The sequence below is a fragment of the Nicotiana attenuata genome, unplaced genomic scaffold (genome assembly GCF_001879085.1).
Source record: "Nicotiana attenuata strain UT unplaced genomic scaffold, NIATTr2, whole genome shotgun sequence".
NCBI classification, from domain to species: Eukaryota; Viridiplantae; Streptophyta; class Magnoliopsida; order Solanales; family Solanaceae; genus Nicotiana; species Nicotiana attenuata.
Genome location: NW_017670692.1, coordinates 344,933 through 365,826, shown reverse-complemented (window position 1 = coordinate 365,826; position 20,894 = coordinate 344,933). Strand labels below are relative to the sequence as shown.

At 35.6% G+C, this 20,894-nt stretch overlaps 3 protein-coding genes across 3 annotated transcripts; 1 reads left to right on the top strand and 2 right to left on the bottom strand.

Annotated features, from left to right (window-relative positions):
- Window positions 1–211: 211 nt before the first annotated feature.
- LOC109242359 lies at window positions 212–4,756 on the bottom strand. Its single transcript, XM_019409220.1, has 6 exons — window positions 4,497–4,756; window positions 4,323–4,406; window positions 4,141–4,225; window positions 2,030–2,118; window positions 888–999; window positions 212–675 (listed from the first exon to the last, which is right to left on the bottom strand). Exons 1-6 carry the CDS (start codon window positions 4,530–4,532, stop codon window positions 464–466), a joined length of 618 nt encoding a protein of 205 aa, XP_019264765.1. The 5' UTR covers window positions 4,533–4,756; the 3' UTR covers window positions 212–463.
- A 623-nt stretch (window positions 4,757–5,379) lies between these two features.
- On the bottom strand, window positions 5,380–10,125 carry LOC109242358 (barley B recombinant-like protein D). The gene is made up of 3 exons (XM_019409219.1): window positions 9,803–10,125; window positions 6,970–7,026; window positions 5,380–6,523 (listed from the first exon to the last, which is right to left on the bottom strand). Exons 2-3 carry the CDS (start codon window positions 6,973–6,975, stop codon window positions 5,621–5,623), a joined length of 909 nt encoding a protein of 302 aa, XP_019264764.1. The 5' UTR covers window positions 6,976–7,026; window positions 9,803–10,125; the 3' UTR covers window positions 5,380–5,620.
- An 8,660-nt stretch (window positions 10,126–18,785) lies between these two features.
- Window positions 18,786–19,808, top strand: LOC109242357 (histone H1). Its single transcript, XM_019409218.1, has 2 exons — window positions 18,786–19,043; window positions 19,136–19,808. The coding sequence occupies exons 1-2, from the start codon at window positions 18,867–18,869 to the stop codon at window positions 19,577–19,579; spliced, it is 621 nt and encodes a 206-aa protein (XP_019264763.1). The 5' UTR covers window positions 18,786–18,866; the 3' UTR covers window positions 19,580–19,808.
- Window positions 19,809–20,894: the final 1,086 nt, after the last annotated feature.

Here is a 20,894-nt window from a genome sequence, read left to right as displayed (position 1 = left end):
TGAAAAAGTATTGTTATTCCTCTTTCTTTATTTTCTTTCCTCTAATTTTAGAACTACTCCTCTTTACTGTACTTTCTTAGCTTTTATTTATAATTATTTACTCAAATATTTAATTTGATATAATAATATTAATATTTTTTATAAAATTATATACTATATAACTCGATATACACGTGCAACACACGTGCTGAGAAACTAGTAAATAAATAAATAAAGCATCAAGGCAATGAATCTTAATATTTCAAGTGTCAATGAATGAACAGTCAATACCAGTTGAGAAGTAGATCCACGTGCTTCCAATACAATTAAATTCCCTGACTATGTTTCCTGTGTAATTAATTTCCTGAGTGTGCTTGAACTACCAGTCAGTTGGACAAAAGATACAACTATGGATCATGATGCTTAAACAAGTTATGTACACCAGGGATAGAGACATTTTATAAGCTCCAACCCAGCCTTCGCACTATTGCCTTTCATCTGCTTCAGCTTGCAGAGTAGTATGTATGCTACTGCAATTGCTTCCTGTATCAGAGGAAGCTGCTGTAAGTGGTTTGATAGATGATCGAAGTGATTCAGGTCCCTCTGCAGCAATCCTCTTGCACAGTGCATCACAATTACTGATTACTTCTGTCAACCTCCCTTTTAACTCCCCAAGTTCAACCTGCAAACCATGTACTGCATGCAATTCAAACATTGAGTTAAAAAACAGCATTCCCTTGCTAGATTAAATACCTGGAATCAGGTATCATATGGACAACCATTTAACTTTATCCTAAAGCTCCACACTATAGTAACCCTAGTGATTCCGTTGGGCATTTCTATTTTCTTCTGCTTTTCGAGATTGGAAATTATAATAACTTCTGATAGATCCAGTTCAAAGAAAATACCTTCTGATAGATGCTGTGAGGTTGTTTTCATTGCAGAAACAGAGTAATTGAAACGTTGAAGCAGCTTAACAGCCAATGCATCTGCAACTTCTATTTTGTTTTCTATTTCTTCCTGCAGCAATTATCCAAAGATCTACTTAAAAAAGATATCCCAGCTCTACTTTTCACTTGAAGAAGAACTACAAGAAACAACAAAAGCTTGTAACCACTGATGAAGAGCTTCACATGCTAGCATAGGCAGGCTAACACCTTGAACATAGGACTTAATGTAATGAAAAGAGCTTCGACATCCTAGTGTCGAAAAGCCACCACCGAATTGACTATAACTTTTAATTATCTTCCAAGGAAGCACTTCGCAAATGGTATACCATCTGCGTAATACAAGCAATACTACGGGAGGTGGCAAGACAATTCTCAACCAAGGTACAATGGAACAAATAATAATGTAGCTGTGATCAAACATAAAACTTTGCATTATCTTTACCCACCTTTTAAAATCTCAGAGTTGATGATGTGCGCTTGTTGATTTAAAAGGATATTGTCTATCACAGACCTAGAGGGCTTTTAGTTTTAGTGACCAACTTTGGGAATTTAGATGCCTGAAAAGTTGATGAATATCGAGTAATCAGATAGACAAGATTTTGAGGCAGCTGCTCCATTACTTGTAAATTCTAGAATCAAGTTTTAGAGAACCCAAATCAATCTAATCAGCCACTTCTACATAGTAAACATAATTAGGATGATAGGATCAATAACTGTTTAACAATTCTGAGCATCAATGATGACTATTTGGGTGATAATCCACCTCATCACCAGCCTCGGCTAACAGTAGTTACCTGACCTTAATGTACTTGCAAGAGCACCATACGAAGTTCAGACCACAGCTTTGATTCAAAAGGATACTGATAAGTGATAACTCCTATTCCCCAATGACCCAAAAAGCGACCATGTTTTGAGACTGGAAATTGCACTAAGAATAGATTTTGTTGTGTAATTACATAGTCTAACTCAAACTGACACAAAGGTGCAATTCGTAGACTTGTTCTAGATCCACTTTTTTTACGGAGGCAACCACTGCCACAACGGTAAATGGCTACTGAAGCATTAAGTGACCAGACACACATGACAATAATTGAACAAACCTGTCTTTTACAGATCTTCTGGGCCTTCTCCTCTTGCCACTGGCGATATACAGAGAAGAGCTCAAGTAGAACTTTTGGATCTACACAGCCTACAAGCACAAAGAAAGGAATATCAATATTTCACCAGCAGGATAAGAGAAAACTTCTAATTATTCCTGATGACAATTGTTGAAAATAAAAAATTATAGTGCAACAGGTATTGAAGAAAGTGCTGGTCAAATGCTACCATTGCTGTGACGAATTTTTTTGAATTGTTTCATATTATTTTATTTTAAGCTTCTTTGGTATCTCTTTAGGTGAGGACCATTCCCTTTTCTTTTGATAAGTTAGACATACTCACCCTTGTGGGTGTGATTACTTAAGATAACAAAAGTAAATTGATTAGTTTTGTAGCTTTGGATACTACAAACAAGTTTAGTCATTCAGATTTGCTTAAAGGTGAATCAGACTCATCGAAAAGGAGCTAGTTCGATGAAAAGGCATGATATATGATCTCATTCAGGATATCCGAAATCTGCAGAGATTCCAATAATGAAAATAATAGGGATCATAAACTGGAGCAGCACATCTGTGGACACTGCCAGAGATGAGGCTTCAGCCAATAGAACTAAATGGAGTATAGGAATGAAGGAAAATCTGAATTTGATAACAAATTGAATATAGGTGAATCTAAGGCTGATTACCAACTTAGTATTGGGAAGATTGGGAAAATCATATACACAAGAGAAGCAAGCAAGACAAAGTGGCAATAAATCGTCTACTATCAACCTTGTTCTAGGAGATGTTGTTCTCTATTTTAACTCAAAGATAGCTCTGTGTCTGCTAATTTTACAAACACCCTTCATTTGATGACGTTATATACAGAAAATCTGTGACTTAAGATATCGTCATGGGTGCCCAAAGACATCTGGTGATAACCACTTCATCAGCATGGTCAAACCTGCTGCTCTCATGCTTACCCACCCCCCCCCCACCCCCCACCCAGTATAATCAAGAATTAAACTACATAGTATCATGATGAAGGCTCTTGAAGAAATAATTAAGTAAATACGTGTTTAAAGAGCGAAAACCGCAAAAAGGCGAAAAGGTGCCCGGGGTTCTAAGCGAAAAGCGAGAAGTGAAGGGCAAACTTTACGGAAAACTAAATAATACCATACATATATGATATCTGGCACTAGAATAATCAAACTTAAATAAGAAACAAACATTTCAACATCCAATATACAACAACATTGATATCAATCCAACTCTTCAAAGTTGATATCATGTATGGAAATCACAAGTGACTTAAGAAAGTAGCACATAAACTTCCAGGTGTGTCTAAAAGCTTAGCACCCTAACCAAAAGAACCATAGTAGTGAAATGAGGACTATTGCCAAAAGTAATGGACACGGGAAGAGAAAAAAAAGCACTATATAAGCTAGCACGATTAAGAGAGGAGGGGTAAGACTTGAACCAAATTATGTGTATTAAAGACAATTTTCAGCAAGTTTTGACAAGAGATAGTGAGAATAAAAGAGAGATGAGAATGTTATTTCGATCAATTGCCCAAGACAAATTATGAGGATACCTTATATTTGCGACAAATTGGAACCTTGATTAAACTCATAAATTAGGTATATTAGAGAAAAGGAAGACATGAAAAATCTGAGGATAAAAGGCATGTGGTCCAAATGGTATCACAACATAGTTTTGTAAATGCCTTGAAGAAGTTGGTGTAATATGGCCAACCAAGTTACTCAATGTTATATTAAAACAAAGAGTAGCTTGTTCCGATATATGACAATTGAGGGAAATATTCAAAGATGTGGAACAGTTGTGTTATTAAAATGAAACTCTGGAAGAGAGCGATAGGCCATAATCTTGGAAACGTTACAAGGGTGAAAACGAATCAATCAGTGTGGCTCTATGCTTAATGTAACATTTGTAGGATGAAATTTAACTGACTCTCTCTACTTCCTTTCCTTTTTTTCCTTTTATAAAAGCTTGATATATTCTCTTGATTTGTAGTTCATTTGAGGAACTCTAAAGTACTTTTAATGTTGGAGTAACACCACCATAGTCCGCTTGCATCACACTGTTTCAAATATTAGCAGGCACAGGGCAATTACCTTTATTCGAAGAGGACGATGGTTTTCTCACCAGAATGTCAGTCAGGCTACTCTCAGCCGGCAGCGATTTCAGTATTGGAGCAGCCTACTCATACACGCAACGAATTTAGATAAATTCATACAGATGTGATGGCTTAATAGCTACCAAAACAAAAATTCTGAAGTTAGCGAAGAGAGCTTACAATTTTGAGAGATTTTAGCCTCTCCAAAATAGGATCAACGCCTTCTACACGCTCGGAAACAGTAGTGATCTCATCGATTGGCCTCTGCACCCACGAGAAAATTAAAATTAAACAAGGAAAATTGCGAACAATTTGAACTGAGATTCATAGAATTTGTTGAAGTTGAAAAAGTACCTGTGAGCTGGAGAGAATTGATTCCGATCCACCCATTGCTAGGGTACAGCAACTATGTTGAGCAGCGATTAACAACACCTAGAGTTCGAGTGAAATCTTTTCGTCGGACGAACAGAAAAACTGAATTTTTTAACGGCCAAAGCTTCCCCCTGTCGTCTGTCTTTTTCTCGGAAGCAGGTGTATGCCGAGAGGCCGTTCATAAATGAGCCTGAGATGGGTCAAAATACTCAATTTTGCCACTCTTGTTGGCGCAGGTAACAAAATGATGCCACATGCTGTTATCCATCTGTTTTTCTTTCTCTTTTCTTTTTTCCCTAAAGAATCAATTTTTAATTATTTTCGTACAAGCAGTATATGCAAATTTTTCTTTCTTTATTTAATGTGAAGAAATATAAATTATTCAATCCACACAAGAAAGATATACTAAGAGACTGTTTTTATTTTTTATTTTTAAAGATTACACAAATGAAAAATAAAAGTTTGTAGCCAAAGAAATAGGAGTATTGTGAATTTAGAGATTAACTGACGTGTTACTGAGGCTTGTTATGGTTATAGATAATAGGCCTATATTAGCTGCAAACGCTCTGCGAGCACAGAATTGGCACACACTTCTGTCAGGTCATTATTTTGTACTTGTTTCCTCTATCGATAAAAATGGTGCCATTTAATTTCATGTATTATTGTTAACACTATACCACAAGCAAATTCTATTTGACGTGGAAGAACATTTTCCATGTGAGTCAATACGTAGATAAGATTCATAGAGAACGACTAAACAAGCAGAAGAGCGTGTTCGATACGGGCAAAATGCAAAAAATACACCGGCTCGCACACTGTCTTAGCCATTTGTTCGCCATATTCGCTGTCTAGGCAAAGCTATTTGTCACCCAAATCACCATTTTCATTTAAATATATTTTGTTAAAAGCAAATTACATGATATGTGGCCGTTCTGATAAGATGAATTGGAACTCTGAGACAGAGACAGCTAAAAAATGTGAATGAATAGCTATTAGCTGTATATATCCTGCACAGTTTTAAAGTACAATTTCTTTCATCCACAACACACTTCCCCAACAATGCCTTCTACAAGTTTTGAGTTCCCAATCCAACATGCATACAGAAGCTATTTTAACGTGCTGTAGCGGTTTGTACCATGTTTAGCCCAATGATCCTTCAGGTCAAGTGGAACAGACAGGTCATAACCTTGACCAGCAAGACGATTAAGCAATTTACTGAAGGCACCACCACTCATCTTTCTGCCACCCACCCGGGAATAGCGTTTGTTTGATATTTGAGGTAAAGGGTACATAGATATGGTAGTTGTGCAGCAGGCTGATTGCCACCCACCATGACCCCATTTGTAGCATGGCTGTGGAGTCCCAGTACAGGAGCAAACTGGCACTGGCATGGCAGACTCATCAAAATTGATTTGGTTCAAACCCAAGTTATCTTTCCATGATGTGAGCTGCATATCTCCCCCCTCCTTATCACTATCCAACTCTTGCAGATTTACCCAATCATCTGATGATGTAGAAATGACCTGCATATTCAAACTTTCTGCGCCAATTTTAGCCTGCCTTGGTATCTTGGCTTGCTTATTGTGTCTGCTCTCTTTAGGTCGCCTGACCTTTTTAGGATTCTTTCCTTCAGAAGTATCCGTGCCTTTCAAGTAGCCAGCTGTGGGATCTTCCATTGAACCATGAGCTGCTTCAACTATGGTTTTATGCATTTGCTGTTGGTTATAAATATGCTTTGCACCACTTTCAGTGTCATTTCCTGGTGAATCTGGAACCACATTGTTGTCATTTATAGAGCTCTCCCCTAATCGAAGAGCAGCAATGGCATCGTCTCTTTCTTGTATCGCAGCATTGCGCTCTGCAAGAGCTGCATCCCTCTGAAGCATTGCCATGTCTCGCTCTGCAAAAGCCCTTTTTCTCTCCTCTAGTGCCATATTCCGTTCACGGATGGCAGCATCCCTCTCGGCCATGATGGCCATGTAAGTCTTTATAGTAAAGTTATTGTGGTCCTTTATTAAAGAAAGAATCATTAAGCATATACATAATCAGATCAATTATAGTTTAATACAGTAGCCTGTTCATGAAAATTATTTTAGTTGCCAGTTAAGCGGCAGCACTATGGTACATAAGTAGGTTCTACCAGTTTTCTCTTTGGTTTGTTAATCTAGAATAGGTTCGGTCAGGTCTCATTAATTCGCAGTGGTAAGTGAAGTCTAAAAGATTTCTAAATCAATTACTGATAGTTACTGCAATTGTAAGATATATATATATATATACTTAAAGTTCCTTAAACAAAGGTACTAGCAGATTCCTTCTCAGAAAAATATTTAAACCTTCTCAAAAAAGGTACTTGCAATCTTTTTCTGTTTCTTATGAAAACAAGTCAACATTACCAAACATGATTCATCTGATATAGAAAAATGCAAAATCCAAATATAAAAGTATGGCATCATACCATCATATCATTCAGGAGAAAGGCAAATGCTAGAAACCCATCTTGAATGTGGCCTTTCTGCAGAAATATAAGAGAAAATACTTTATATAATGATCTCAAAGCAACCAAAGTTGTAGACAAATGAATGCGACACATCAGTCACAAACCCAATATTATTGATTTCAAGCTTTCCTAGAGAGAGGAACTTTATCTCATCTCCATCTATTCTATCTAACATTACTCATGATTAAGTCCCCCCCCTTATGCCAAGAAATAAGAAAAGCAAACACAGGTTTCCACGTAAAAAGCAGTTCTTTCTTTTACCGTCTATGACTTGGTAAAGAAGCATAGACAAACCCACATCAAATTCCTTTTTTTTAAATAACCGTGGTATCCGGGCCAACTTGCGCGCACTTCGACTAATTCCACGGGATACGTGCTGCCTCCAACTAGCAAACCCAGATCAAATTTTTAACAAGAACATGAACATGTAATATTAAGCTTCCTTCCCACTTTATCTATTTAATGTTACTTGCTACTAATTCCCAACTCAATAGGCGATTTAGCTAGGGATATAACGAAATGAAAACAAAAGATCCAGTAAAATAGTTGAGATTTAAGTTAGTTATTATTGTACGGCTAAGTGTTGTAATTTAGAGAATTTCTAATTTATCTTGAAAAGGAAAACCATCTATTATTGGAATGAAATAGACTTGAGTAGAACGAAACGGATATAGAATATTGATATATTCAAGCCCTACTAATTTGAGATTGAGACATAGTTGATTGAATTTTATGCAAAGAAACCAAGGAAGCAAACACAGGTTTCCCCAACCCAAAGATAGTCTATTTTCTTATTTCTAACTAGGTAAGTAAGGACAAACTGAACTAGCATGCTTTACTAGAATGACCATATCACTCACAGAAATATTACTAAACAGAAAAAAAAAGTTACCTATTGTAGAAATAATAAGAAGAACTTATGCCGCAATCAACAAAGTTGAGTTCGGCTACATTAATCCTCTATAACCAACAACAATAACAAGTTAACAACAACTATGTCTCAATCCTAAACCAATTGCAGTCAGTTATGAGAACTTCATATATCTACTCCTATCGTTGTCACACTTGTGACAACTCCTTTATGCTTATCCTTTACGGAATGTACATCTGGTAAGAATTCCTAACTTCTCCAACACCCACCAACGCACCCAACAACAAACTTTTACTGACACTTTATTGTATTGGTATTGTATGATATAGTTAGTCTACCTTGACGCAAGCGCCAGTGGCTGATTCCATAGCTAGAACCCGTGACCTATAGGTCACACGAAGACAACATTTTTTGTTGCTCCAAGGCTCCCGCCTTATTGTATGACGTTCTAGGTCAATAAAAATATCAAGTGAAGCAGAGGAAGAATGATCTTTTTTCTTCTTATCCTTACAAATATTCATCAATCTTTTTAGAAAAAATAGGACATGTTAAAGATCGATCGAACATAAATCCAAATTGGTTCTCATACACCCTTGTAATGTCCCTAAGTCTATGTTCCATTGCTCTTTCCAAAAGTTTGATAGTATGATACATAAGTTGAATCCTCTATAGCCATTCCACTTTATTAGGCCCTAAATCATTCCAATACTACTTTGTTTATAAACAATTTTCCTTTTATTAGGAGTTGTCTAGATTTTGAGATTCTTTAAATCTCACACTTATGACTTCAATATCAATAAGTACAATATTGATAAGTCTTTTAGCATATCAAAGAAACTCATGGTAAACATCGTAACTAAGGTAAAAATGACACCCATAAGTAACTGCTAGTCCTAACCAGTCTATATTTATTACCTACACGAATCCCCTTTCTTTCACTAGTGCTCTGTCCTAAGCTAAATTTAACATCGGTTCTGGTCGTCCTACACAGCTTTTTCACCTAGTCAATGTTTAGCAATGCCAATCATCATAATATCACACCAATAAACCAGTGTCTATGAAGGTCTACTAGAACATTGTCATATCACATCAGGCGATCTTCTCTTATTACACCCTCCATGTGTACTACTTGCACCCTCACAAATGGATCATTTTAATCTTGTCAAATATTTCATAATTACATATCCATCTTGCATTATTGTGACACTGACGTTCTAGATATGTTTAGCCTTCGAGGCCTAATATTCACTTTCATCTAACATTGCTGGTCTCACCAATGTTATATCAAACTTGTGTTTTACTAAGTTAATTATCTTTTTATCGCATAGTACCTCTCATATCATTCCTCCATTCTATCAATTCTATTTTAATTGCATGTGTTCCATTTTCATTTATTACGTGATTCTTCTGAAGTCTGAGCCTAAATATCTGAATACTATAATAAAGCGAAGTCTAGGCTCTATGATATGAGAGCAAGGCTAAGCAAACACTTAGTTTCAACAAGCAGTGGAAGCAACATAGCAAGAGAATAAATTTCGCTAAGTCAACCAAGAAACTTCATTGTATTTCTATAGGTACAACGTGTAAATCTAACGAAACCAATAAAGACCGCCCCTTTACTGTTCAAACAACCTAATCCTTGAGGTCAACCACACCTCTTCACCTCTTAAATCCACATTTTAGAAGAAGAACTGACTTTCTAAGTGAATTTTTAACGATGCATTGATGTGGAACAAGCTAGAGCAACTCATATCAAATGTGAGATACACAAATTAGATCAGAAGCTAGATTTTACAAGTCGGAGCAAACAAGAAGAAGAAACGACAAAAATGCAGTTTGAATTAGCGAAATGAAGTAGGAAATTGAACAGATCAAACAATAGAAACATGAAATAGGAAACAGCATTGGAACTAAGCTTACCACAGGGAGAGGCGAGAGGAGCTGAGCGAGAAAATTAATTACAACCGATGCAGAGCTGAGATTGGATGCCAAAAGCCCTCTTTCTGTTGTCTTTTTATCTGTTCCTCTTTGTTCTTTTCTTTTTTAATTTTTTTTCTTTCTTTTTCGATTTGTCCAGCTGATAGATTCAGAAGAAGATGCTTATGCACTGTCCAATCTCAAAATTGAGATTTAAACGCCGTCGTTTCGTCATTACAGCACGACTAAACTGCATCGTTTGGGGATTGACTCGTTGCAGGCCTGCAACGACCCGGATCAGGTACCAGGCATCAACAATCATGTTCGAATTTGAGCTGCGTCAATCCCAAGATTTATACGTGAATTACGGAATGGTCCTTCAAGTAAATTGTTTGCGACAGTTGACCCACTTAACTATATTAAAATATTCAGTATAGCCTTGTTACTTCTTTTTCATTTTTAAGATTAAGTGACTGGCTCTTGTCTTGAGTCTTGACTACTGAAATTCTAATGTGGATGTTTTTACTTCTTTTTTCATTTTAAGATAAATTGACTGGCTCTTGACCACAAGTTATTCTCATTTGTCCCTTTTATTGTGTTTTGCCCCTTGATAAAATGAAGGTACTCGTTTAAATTATATAATTGTTTTCATGGTGATTTTGACTGAAAACATTATTTAGATTCATTGGATTCACGTATTATGATATATTTAGATAATGTCTTACTTGAGCAACAATAGAGTTGCTTTCACTATTGTTGATTTGAGTTGTATATCTAATTACTCCTTCTGTTCCGTCTCAATTTATGTGAACCTATTTAATCAGACATAAAATTTAAAAAATTTAAATTTTGTGGTATAAAATAAAGTACATATATTTTGTGTGGTTATGAATCATTGCATAAAGGTAAAATATTTTTAAATATGGAAAAAGGTATTTCTTTTTCGGCATGAATTAAAAATAAAATAGATTCACGTAAATTGAAACGGAGAGAGTAAAATATTTTTCAAAAAAAATTATATGTCTCTAAGTACAATTATAAGAAATTAAATACGCACATGCAATCACAACTCACAAAATGATAAGGGTGTAACATCATGAATTTACCCATTACAAGATGTTGCTGCCAAACCCACACGCAAGTATACCCGGTCGTCAAGTAATAAAGTGATTAAAAGTGGATGCCGAACCCACGAGGACTTGTGATTAACTATTAACTAAATTAGACTATCCTAATAATCTAAACAAGAATTAAACCTAGAAATATTTGCTTCTAAACTAATCAAAATAAAGGAAAATAAATGGTGAACTCTGAACACGGGAATAGCAGATTTTTATGATATCAATGTAATGAAAACGATGTAGGGTCATGTGCTATCTAACATTCCTATTGTATTCTTCAATTGAATTGACTAACTAATTTATCTAGTTTATTGATTGACAGGGTTAATATTGCTCATAAGAATCTGTCGAGTTCTTACTTGCACATTCAAGCTAACCTAACGCATATATGTCTATGGAGTTAGAATCAACAAGAACGCATTTATAATTCCTGTACATCAACCAAGCAAGGCAATTAGGTATATGTTCATCCTAATCGCGAATACATTCTTCGATTCCCGGATTCAAGAATTTGCTCTACTCAATTCTATATGCAATCTAGATTCCCACTTTTGAGTTCAATTCAAGATTCGTAGATAGTATGCAATTGGCGATCAAGCAATCAAATAATTAAGTGCATGATTAAATAAATAAACCAATATGATAAACTAAAAAATCAAAATTAATATCCGAATAACAATAATTATGAAAGAACCACAACCCTAGAACTTGAAGTTTAGCTCCACATAGACATGATAGCCAAACAACAAATCATACAAAAAACATAAAAATTACTAAGTTTGGTGGAAGAAAAGATGAAACCCGGCCTCCACGGCGGCTCTGTGCTTGTGTTTTCCTCTAAAAAACGTCCTCCCTCCTTCAATAGGTTTAGAATCCCTTTTATACAAGTTAGGACCGTGTAGGACCGAAGTAACCTTGTCCGTACAAAGTAAAAAAAATCCCCGTTTTGAGCGTCCAGGCCAGCGCCTAGTGCTGGACCTGGCGTAGAAAACAGTAACAATTTTTCAATTTCACTACAAGAATTGTAATTCCTCCTCTCTTTTTTTTTTTTTTCTTGCATTCGGGGGGACAAAACCAAATGGTGCCCCCCCCCCCCCTTTTATTCTTTTAATTATTTTATTTTCCTTTTTTTTCTTCTGTATTTTATTCAATTTTATTTCAAATCTCTTCATCTTTACATCGCTTTATTCCTACACATTTAAAATATAATATTAAGCATAAAGTAATATAATCAATACTCAAAAGACGATTAAAAGTACTAGAATATGAGGCGACAATGAATAAATATATGTATTTTTGACCGAACATCACCACCCCACACTTAAACGTTGCTCGTCCTCGAGTCAACCAACAATTCACAATATTCTTGAGCACTTTATATTTACACATTTGAAGCACACTACACCAATGACCATGGTTGATAGCAACAATTAAACTGTAGCTTATGTACTCACATACACTTCCGTTTACTCATGTATACTTCAAAAATATTCACAACAAAGACAGCATGCTCATAATAATCCTAGCCTCAAAAACCGACTCAATGTCAAAATACACTCATGACTTGAACACTCAATATCGTAGAGAAGTCTAATAACGTTAACTATCCCTTGTGAACTCATGTGCCCTCACAACAAGAACAAGAGAGTAAGCTGAATCCACACATTCGAATCTCACGATCAAATATATTTTAAGGACTCGCATATATCAAAAGTAAATCGGTCACTCTCACAAAGAAGTCACATGCATGCAATTGGTATCATAAACTTTCCCATAATGTAAACCTATACTAATGTAAGATCACTCGATCTAAAATCAGTTAGGACTTTTTCATGGTTGTAATGTCGGCTAAGGGACGGGTAGGATATATATAGGAATAGTGGTTCACCCTCCTAAGCAGTTTAACACCTCACCAAATAACTTAAGCGCAAATTCTTCAATTCACTTCAATTTCACAAATAATATTACCCCCAAAAATATTTCCTTTTTCTTTGAGCACTATCGTCATTTACACTCCACTAGAAAAAATAAGATATTTATTCATCTACATTTTTTTCTCTTTTTTATTCCAGATTTTTTTCTTTTTCAACTTCCGGTAGTGGTGTATTATTTTACAAAACAAGTGCACCCTTCTTTATTTCATTGGTTCCACTCAAAAGCCACCCCACATTCCCTCCTTACTTCTTCAAGCGCTCATTTCACAATTAAAGTTCTTTAAGAGGTAAAATGATCAAAATTTTCAATTAAGAACAAAAGGGTATAGGCTCGTAATGTGGTGCCAAATAAAAGTCTATAGGCTCCAAAGGGTTAACTAGGAATACTTTTATTCATGGTAAGCAATAAAGCTAAAAAAACATCAAAGAAAACCTAAAATCATTTTTCAAACCGAGCATCACCTAAAATTTCTCTTCAACTCACATATCGGGCAAGTTCTAGACACAAGTACAGTACATGGACCACACAAGAATCTCACCGCACATGGCACCTGATTCAATAAGGACGGTCCCATTCCGACTCTCAAACAATGCAAGTATTCACGAAACCACGAGATATTAAGCATTAAGCGCAAAGTAAACATAAGTCAAGTAAACGAGACATAGGCGCCACAAAATATGCTATCCAATCTGTGCATGCATCATAGATAATTTAAAAATATAGAAAAGATACTACACATGCCAAAGCTTAAATATGCTACTATCAAACAAGTCAAAGGCGCCTAGGTTTATTATTCTTCCTCCTTTTATTCCCTATCTACTCTAAAAATAAAAATACTACTACCCGATTCAAACTACATCCCATGAAAAAGAACCGAGGCACGAAGAAAAACCACGGGGGATTATTACTACCTAAAAAAATTAAAAGATTTATTTTTGGACTTTTTCTATTTTCTATTTTTTTTTTTTTTTGTGTGTGTGTGTGTTTTGTTAGACTTTAGTCCCTCAAGAAAACTGTCTAGGAGATCCATCGTCGGGAAAAGTCCAAATTTTCCTAATTTATTTTTGCTTTTCTATATTCTAAAAAAAAGGTACTAAAACTACTACTAAAATACTACACTACTACAAAAATAAAAATAAGAAGCTAAACTCTAAAAAGCTAATTATCCACAGAATTCTCCCACCCCATACTTAAAAGAGTGCAGTGTCCTTAATGCACATCATAAATAAAATCAAGACGGTAAGAGAAACTCCCTAGAAGGCCAAAGGCCGAAGCAATAGCAGCTCACGGGGTACTTAGACTTCTCCCGAGAATGGTCCTTTGTATGGGCACCCCACACTTAGTCCCAACTATCTAGCTCTCTTTTGTATACTTCCCGTGGTTTTGCTTCCTCTTCTCATAATCCTATAAAACAAAAACAAACACTTCAAAAATAATATTAAAAAACAAAAATAAAAGCAGTAAAGATGAGTTGCCTCCCAACAAGCGCCTAATTTAAAGTCGTGGCACGACGTGTACCACTTTTTGCCTCCACCTTGAACTTATGAATTGTACCCTAATAGGGCATCCAGTATGTGGCTATGCTCCTTTGGTGGGGCTAGAAAAATAAACATGCCAAGTAATAAATTTTTCACTCTACACTTCTCAGCCTTTATATGAGGAACGTAATTTTTGCTTTTTGGCACAACAAATTCAAAAATATAGACACTCTCATCCTCACTTTTTGACTCTCCATAGGCTCAAATAGCTCAATTACTATCTTACCATCTAAACACAATGTGGAAAAATGATTGGAATGAGGTCTAATGCGCCCTAACTCATGAATTTTACTACTATTTATATTTTCATATATACACACACTCAAGTTTCCTAAAGTAATGTTATCTACTCCCTCATATGTCTCTAGTGAACTCTTCTCAACATTGGATCCTCAAGAAAAATATGGTCTAATGATTGGTATTCTCGTATTAGCTCCTCAATTTGGTCTAGAAGATTTTTTCAGCTTCATACAACTCATCATTAAATTGTTGGGCATTACACGCATCAACCTTTGCACTCAAATCTGCATCCAAGTTGTGCACAACTAAGCTAAAACTGTCAATTTCATATGCAAGCTCAACTCTCTCCTTAGACCAATCATTCATCAACGTTGTAGAAGACAACGTCGTTTCGCATATTCCTCTAATCGAGAATATCCGTCACAATACCAACCCTTACTCCCATATTCAAATTCAGATTTCCAAGAGGTCAAGCCCCAAAAACACGGACCATAAAAGTCTTTCATCAACAAAGCGTCTTCATCAATAACCCTACCTCCATATATATTATCCCTAGATGTCATGTTGAGAGAACTAGAAACACACTAAAAGTAAAATCAAATAGTTATATAAATAAAAATATTTACAATAAGAAAAAAAAACTTATAAAGATAAAAGTAAAGGTCTAATCTAGAAAAATAGTCAATTTCTAAGTCCCTGGCAACGGAACCAAAAACTTGTTGCGGCCAAACGCACACGCAAGTATACGCGATCGTCAAGTAATAAAGTGACTAAAAGTCGGATGTCAAACCCACGAGGACTTGTGATTAACTATTAACTAAATTAGACTATCCTAATTATCTAAACAAGAATTAAATCTGGAAATATTCAATTTTAAACTAATCAAAATAAAGGAAAATAAATGGTGAACTCTGAACAAGGGAGAAGTAGATTTTTAAGATATCAATGTAATGAAACGATCAAGGGTCATGGGCTATCTAACATTCCTATTGTATTCTTCAATTGAATTGACTAACTAATTTATCTAGCTTATTGGTTGACAGGGTTAATATTGCTCATAAGAATCTGTCGAGTTCTTACTTACCTATTCAAGCTAACCTAACGCCTATATGTCTATGGAGTTAGAATCAACAAGAACACATTTATAATTCCTGTACATCAACCAAGCAAGGCAATTAGGTATATGTCTATCCTAATCGCGAATCCAATGCCCGATGCCCGAATTCAAGAACTTGCTCTACTCAATCCAATATGCAATCCAGAATTTCCACTTTCGAGTTCAATTCAAGATTCGTAGATAGTATTCAATTGGTGATCAAGCAATCAAATAATTAAGTGCAGGATTAAATAAATAAACCAATACGATAAACTAAGAAATCAAAATCAATATCCGAATAACAATAGTTATGAAAGAACCACAACACTAGAACGTGAAGTTTAGCTCCACATAAATATGGTAGCCAAACAGCAAATCATACAAAGAAACATAAAAATTACTAAGTTTGGTGGAAGAAAATATGAAACCCGGCCTCCACGGCGGCTCTGTGCTTGTGTTTTCCTCTAAAAAACGTTCTCCCTCCTTCAACGGGTTTAGAACCCCTTTTATAAAAGTTAGGGCCGTGTAGGACCGAAATAACCTTGTCCCGCACAAAAGTAGGAAAAATCCCCGCTTTGAGCGTCTAGGCCAGCGCCTAGCGCTGGACCTGGCTCAGAAAACAGTAACGTTTTTTCAATTTCACTTCAAGAATTGTAATTCCTCCTCTCCTTTTTTGTCTTGCATTTGGGGGGACAAAACCCAAAGAGTGTCCCCCCCCCCCTTTTTTTATTCTTTTAATTGCTTTATTTTTCTTCCACATTTTATTCAATTTTGCTCCAAATCTCTTCATCTTCACACCGCTTTATTCCTAAACAGTTAATATAATATTAAGCACAAATTGATATAATTACTACTCAAAAGATGAATGAAAGTACTAGAATATGTGCAACAATGAGTAAATATATGTGTTTTTGACCGAACATCACAAGAGCAAAGCATTACAAAAGACGTGTCGTTAAGAGAAATATGTTGCGAAAGAAAAAAAAAAAGAGCAATATGTTGCCATTCACTTTAAAAGAATCTTGTTACTTTTTTTTATTAGATTCTTTTAAGGATAAGAAATTTTTAGTGAATAAAAGGATCAAAGTTAAGCTTAGTTTTTTTGTAGAGTTAATACCCTTAAACCCCCCTAAACTCGACGATCTTTGTCAGTTTTCTACTTAAACTATCGAGTGTCCCCGAAAACCCCCTGAACTATATCCCCCTTCATAATAACCCCCCGTCGCTTATGTGGCATNCATCGCTTATGTGGCATATTGTGTGAAATCAGTTGCGCAAGAGAGCGTAAACGGTAAAAATCAGCATGAAAAGGGGCCCACCTGACAGCTTGAATAACGACTAATTAGCCCATTTATTTAAAAAAACTTATATTTTATCCCCTTTTTCTTTATATTACACCATCTTCTCCATTATTTCACCTTTCTTCTCAATTTCTTCACCTTTCTTCACCATTTCTTCGCCCCTTTTTATCTCTTTCTTTGTCTTAATCCATTTGGAATTCTCTCTCTGTTTATTGAGTTTATTTTTATCTTTCTCATTTAATCCATCCTTCATTGTTACCCAAATTAATTTGAAAGAAGAGCACCCATTGTAGAAGAGTCATGAGGTTTAATGCGTTTTGTGGTTGTGGACAGCCTGCTTCTTTGAGAACATCAACGACAAATGCTAACCCAGAAAGACGTTTTTTTGGATGCAAGTACTATGGGGTAATCATCTTTCAAATCATCATATTTTACGTGATATAATATGGCTAAATTTTGCTTTTATATATAATGGTTTGGTTAAAATTTACAGGCTAAATTAATAGGGAATAAAGAATAAAACCTGTATTGAAGCAATTTTCTTTAATAATCTTCAGAATATTCAAAGAATCGAAGGAAGATATTTCACCAGCAAAACCCTGAGCCCTAATTTTGTTCTGATTCACCAGCAAAACTTCACCTTTACTCCAAATTCGAAATAGCAGTGACTAGTTTTGAAGAGAAATCGATGGTAGCAACGACTAGTTTTGAAGAGAAATCGGAGGAAAGATAATCGGAGAAGAAAAATGGAAGGTCCGATGAGAGTTCTTCTCCGATGAGAGTAAAATGACATTGTTTTGACTGAGAGTAAATGACCGTCTTTACTGAATAGAAAGAGTAAAAACCCACTCAAAAAAATTACAACGTAATGACATTATTGTAGGCTAATTAAGTCCATTTTAAGATTAATTAGATTAATTATCCACGTGGCATGCCACATGGCAGGTTTTATAATTTATTTAGAGTGTGTATCACAAGCACTAGGGCTAATGAGACGGGGGTTTTATTATGATGGGGGATATAATTTATGGGGTTTTCGGGGACATTCGATAATTTAGATAGGAGACTGACAAAAATCGTATAGTTTAGGCGGGTCTGAGGATATTAACTCTTTTTTGTAAGGTTGGTTATTCTTGTACATACTTTCTTCTCTGATAAATAAAATATAATTAGTTACAAAAAAATTAAAATCTTTTAACTACAAATTGAAGTATCATTTCTTAAGTGGCCAATGAATTAGAAAAATTACCATGATCCATACTTATGAAACTCAAAGCATTGAAATCTTTTTGGTAAGTTTACTGCTCTGAAGAAATTCTAACTAGAATGTATACTAATTTATAACTTGACCTTTATACCGTATTACTTTAACACCTCAAAAATACATGCAAATGCCCACCATTTTGCTAATTTCCAGCCACATTGGATCAGCAATTTCCTAGCTTTAATCACTAAAAAAGTTTCAAATCAAGATCAAAACTCTGTGATTTAAAATAAAATCACAAAGTTAAACAGAAAACACACCCATTAGAACACCCACAATGAAAGAAAAAACCAGCACCAGTATTTCTTTCTAGATAAGAATAACAGCTCTTAATCCAATTCCCAAGTGAATCAACGTCTAGATGACATCCACGTGTGCTCACGTGATTAATTCTTAATTAAAATACCGATCCCCGTCACTCCAATTGAACCAATCAAAATGCAGAATCCTATGAAACCAGGATCATTTCCTCAATATAAATTGCGTTACTTGCATTCTAGAATGATCACAGCAAATTGTAATTCAATCACCTTAATTTTGAGAATTTGTGAGGATTGTGAGAATTTAGAAAGATGTCGGCAACTGGAGAAGTGGAGAACCCCGCCGTGGAGCAGCCGCCGGCAGAGGCTCCCAAGGCCGAGAATCAGCCTCCGGCGACGAAGAAGTCTGTTAAGGAGAAGAAACCTAGAGCGCCGAGAGAGAAAAAGCCTAAATCTGCCAAAACTGTTACTCATCCTCCCTACTTTCAGGTATTTATTCATTAATTTGCCAATTTTTAATGAATATAGATTTTATAATTAGCAATTTCGGTGTATTTAATATTGGAATGGAAATATTACAGATGATTAAAGAGGCTCTGTTGGCTCTGAACGAGAAAGGTGGATCAAGTCCTTATGCAATTGCAAAATACACGGAGGACAAACACAAGGATGAATTACCAGCGAATTTCAGGAAAATTCTAGGTCTTCAATTGAAGAATTCTGCAGCAAAGGGTAAGCTTATGAAAATCAAGGCTTCGTACAAGTTATCCGAGGCTGGGAAAAAGGAGAGAACAACAGCCTCTACCAAAAAGGTTCCAAAGGCCGATTCTAAGAAGAAACCTAGAAGCACCAGGTCTGCCACCGCTACAGCGAAGAAAACAGAGGTGCCGAAGAAAGCAAAACTAACACAGAAGCCGAAAAAGGTTGGTGCTAAGAAGACAAAGAAGTCTGTTCCGGCTAAGGCAAAGCAGCCCAAGTCTATTAAGTCCCCTGCAGCTAAAAGGGCTAAGAAAGTTGCAGCTTAAGTATGGCGGCTCGCTAATATAGAGTAGATAATAGGAGTAATAAGCGTTTGGTTTGTTAGGTTTGTGAATATTGCAAATGAAGTTTCTACTTTCTGTTTGTGATGTTGTGTAGTGTAGATAGGATCTAGATCTCTACTTGGGCTGCATAAGTTTCGACATTAACCGTTTTGTACCTGTGCAAATTAACCTGGTGTTCGTGTTAATATTCAGCTTCTCTTTTTCAACCTGATTTCTTCCTAATTGCCGATTTATTGTGGACCCTAAATACTTGTAATGGTTGTTAATGGCGTCGTATAATCATTGGTGGATCAAAGATCAACTTAATTGTTACCGTATAAGTGAAATGTTCCATTTTTTTTGTGGTCAGAGGAACGAATAGTATTTACAGGTAAAAGCAAACGCTAAAGTAATAGCAGCTCGGTAACGTTGAACCCATGACCACATAGTTAAAAGCCATGCTCAAATTTATTCACGTTGTTACATCAAAAGATAATTACAATAATATGAGTACATAATTTTATTTTTCATCCAGAGCCAGAATTTTCGTTAAGGGATATTAAAATATATAAAAAGAAACATATCAGAATATTAAGGAGAGTAAATACATAGTATATATACATATAATTTATTTTTTTACCTACCTACATAGTATATTTTTTTCACAAAGGGGTATTATTTGACACCCCTTCTTATAAGGTGGCTTTGCCACTGCCTGTCATATAATATTCATTTTTGCGGAATATTAGAGGAAGAAAAATATATGTATTTTCACTTATTTTTTGCCTCTATAATTTAGTGTGGTTTTCATTTTAAATACTAATAAATACCCTTTATATTTTATCTTTCTAACGGATCATGCTTAAATTATTGTTGCTTCATAACATGAATAATCATTTGATCTCATGCTTTATATTCGACAATATAGCCTCCCATATCACAATTTCAAGATTTTGATTGAACAAATATACACGAGACAATATGTAAGGCCCCGTAAAAAGAAAAAAAAATTTACCTAGAACTCGGGGTTTCGTGGTAACGTGTTTGAAGGTTGTAGATAAGCTCGTCGCGGTACACGCTTTTTGGGTTGTACAATGCGTTGGGGAGCTGGAAGAATAATTTTTGCAGAACATGGTTTTTCTGTGGTCCGCTATGCGACCGTAGAACCACTTCGCGGACAACAGATCTGCTGCAGAGTGTAACAGAAACAAAGCCAATTTTTGGAGGTCATTTTGTGGTCTATTATGCGACCGCATAATTATTTCGCGAGCCGCACCTTCCATCGCAGATTCAACATGAGAAATTCCATAGGGTGATT

Bases quoted from the DNA above. Each gene is read 5' to 3' on its own strand.
- LOC109242357 (XM_019409218.1), top strand. From the start codon at position 18,867: ATGTCGGCAACTGGAGAAGTGGAGAACCCCGCCGTGGAGCAGCCGCCG. The intron at 19,044-19,135 runs GTATTTATTCAT...GAAATATTACAG, and splicing joins CTCATCCTCCCTACTTTCAG to ATGATTAAAGAGGCTCTGTT.
- LOC109242359 (XM_019409220.1), bottom strand. From the start codon at position 4,532: ATGGGTGGATCGGAATCAATTCTCTCCAGCTCACAG. The intron at 2,119-4,140 runs GTAATTGCCCTG...TTGTGCTTGTAG, and splicing joins ATCGTCCTCTTCGAATAAAG to GCTGTGTAGATCCAAAAGTT. The intron at 1,000-2,029 runs GTTTGTTCAATT...TAATTGCTGCAG, and splicing joins AGAAGATCTGTAAAAGACAG to GAAGAAATAGAAAACAAAAT.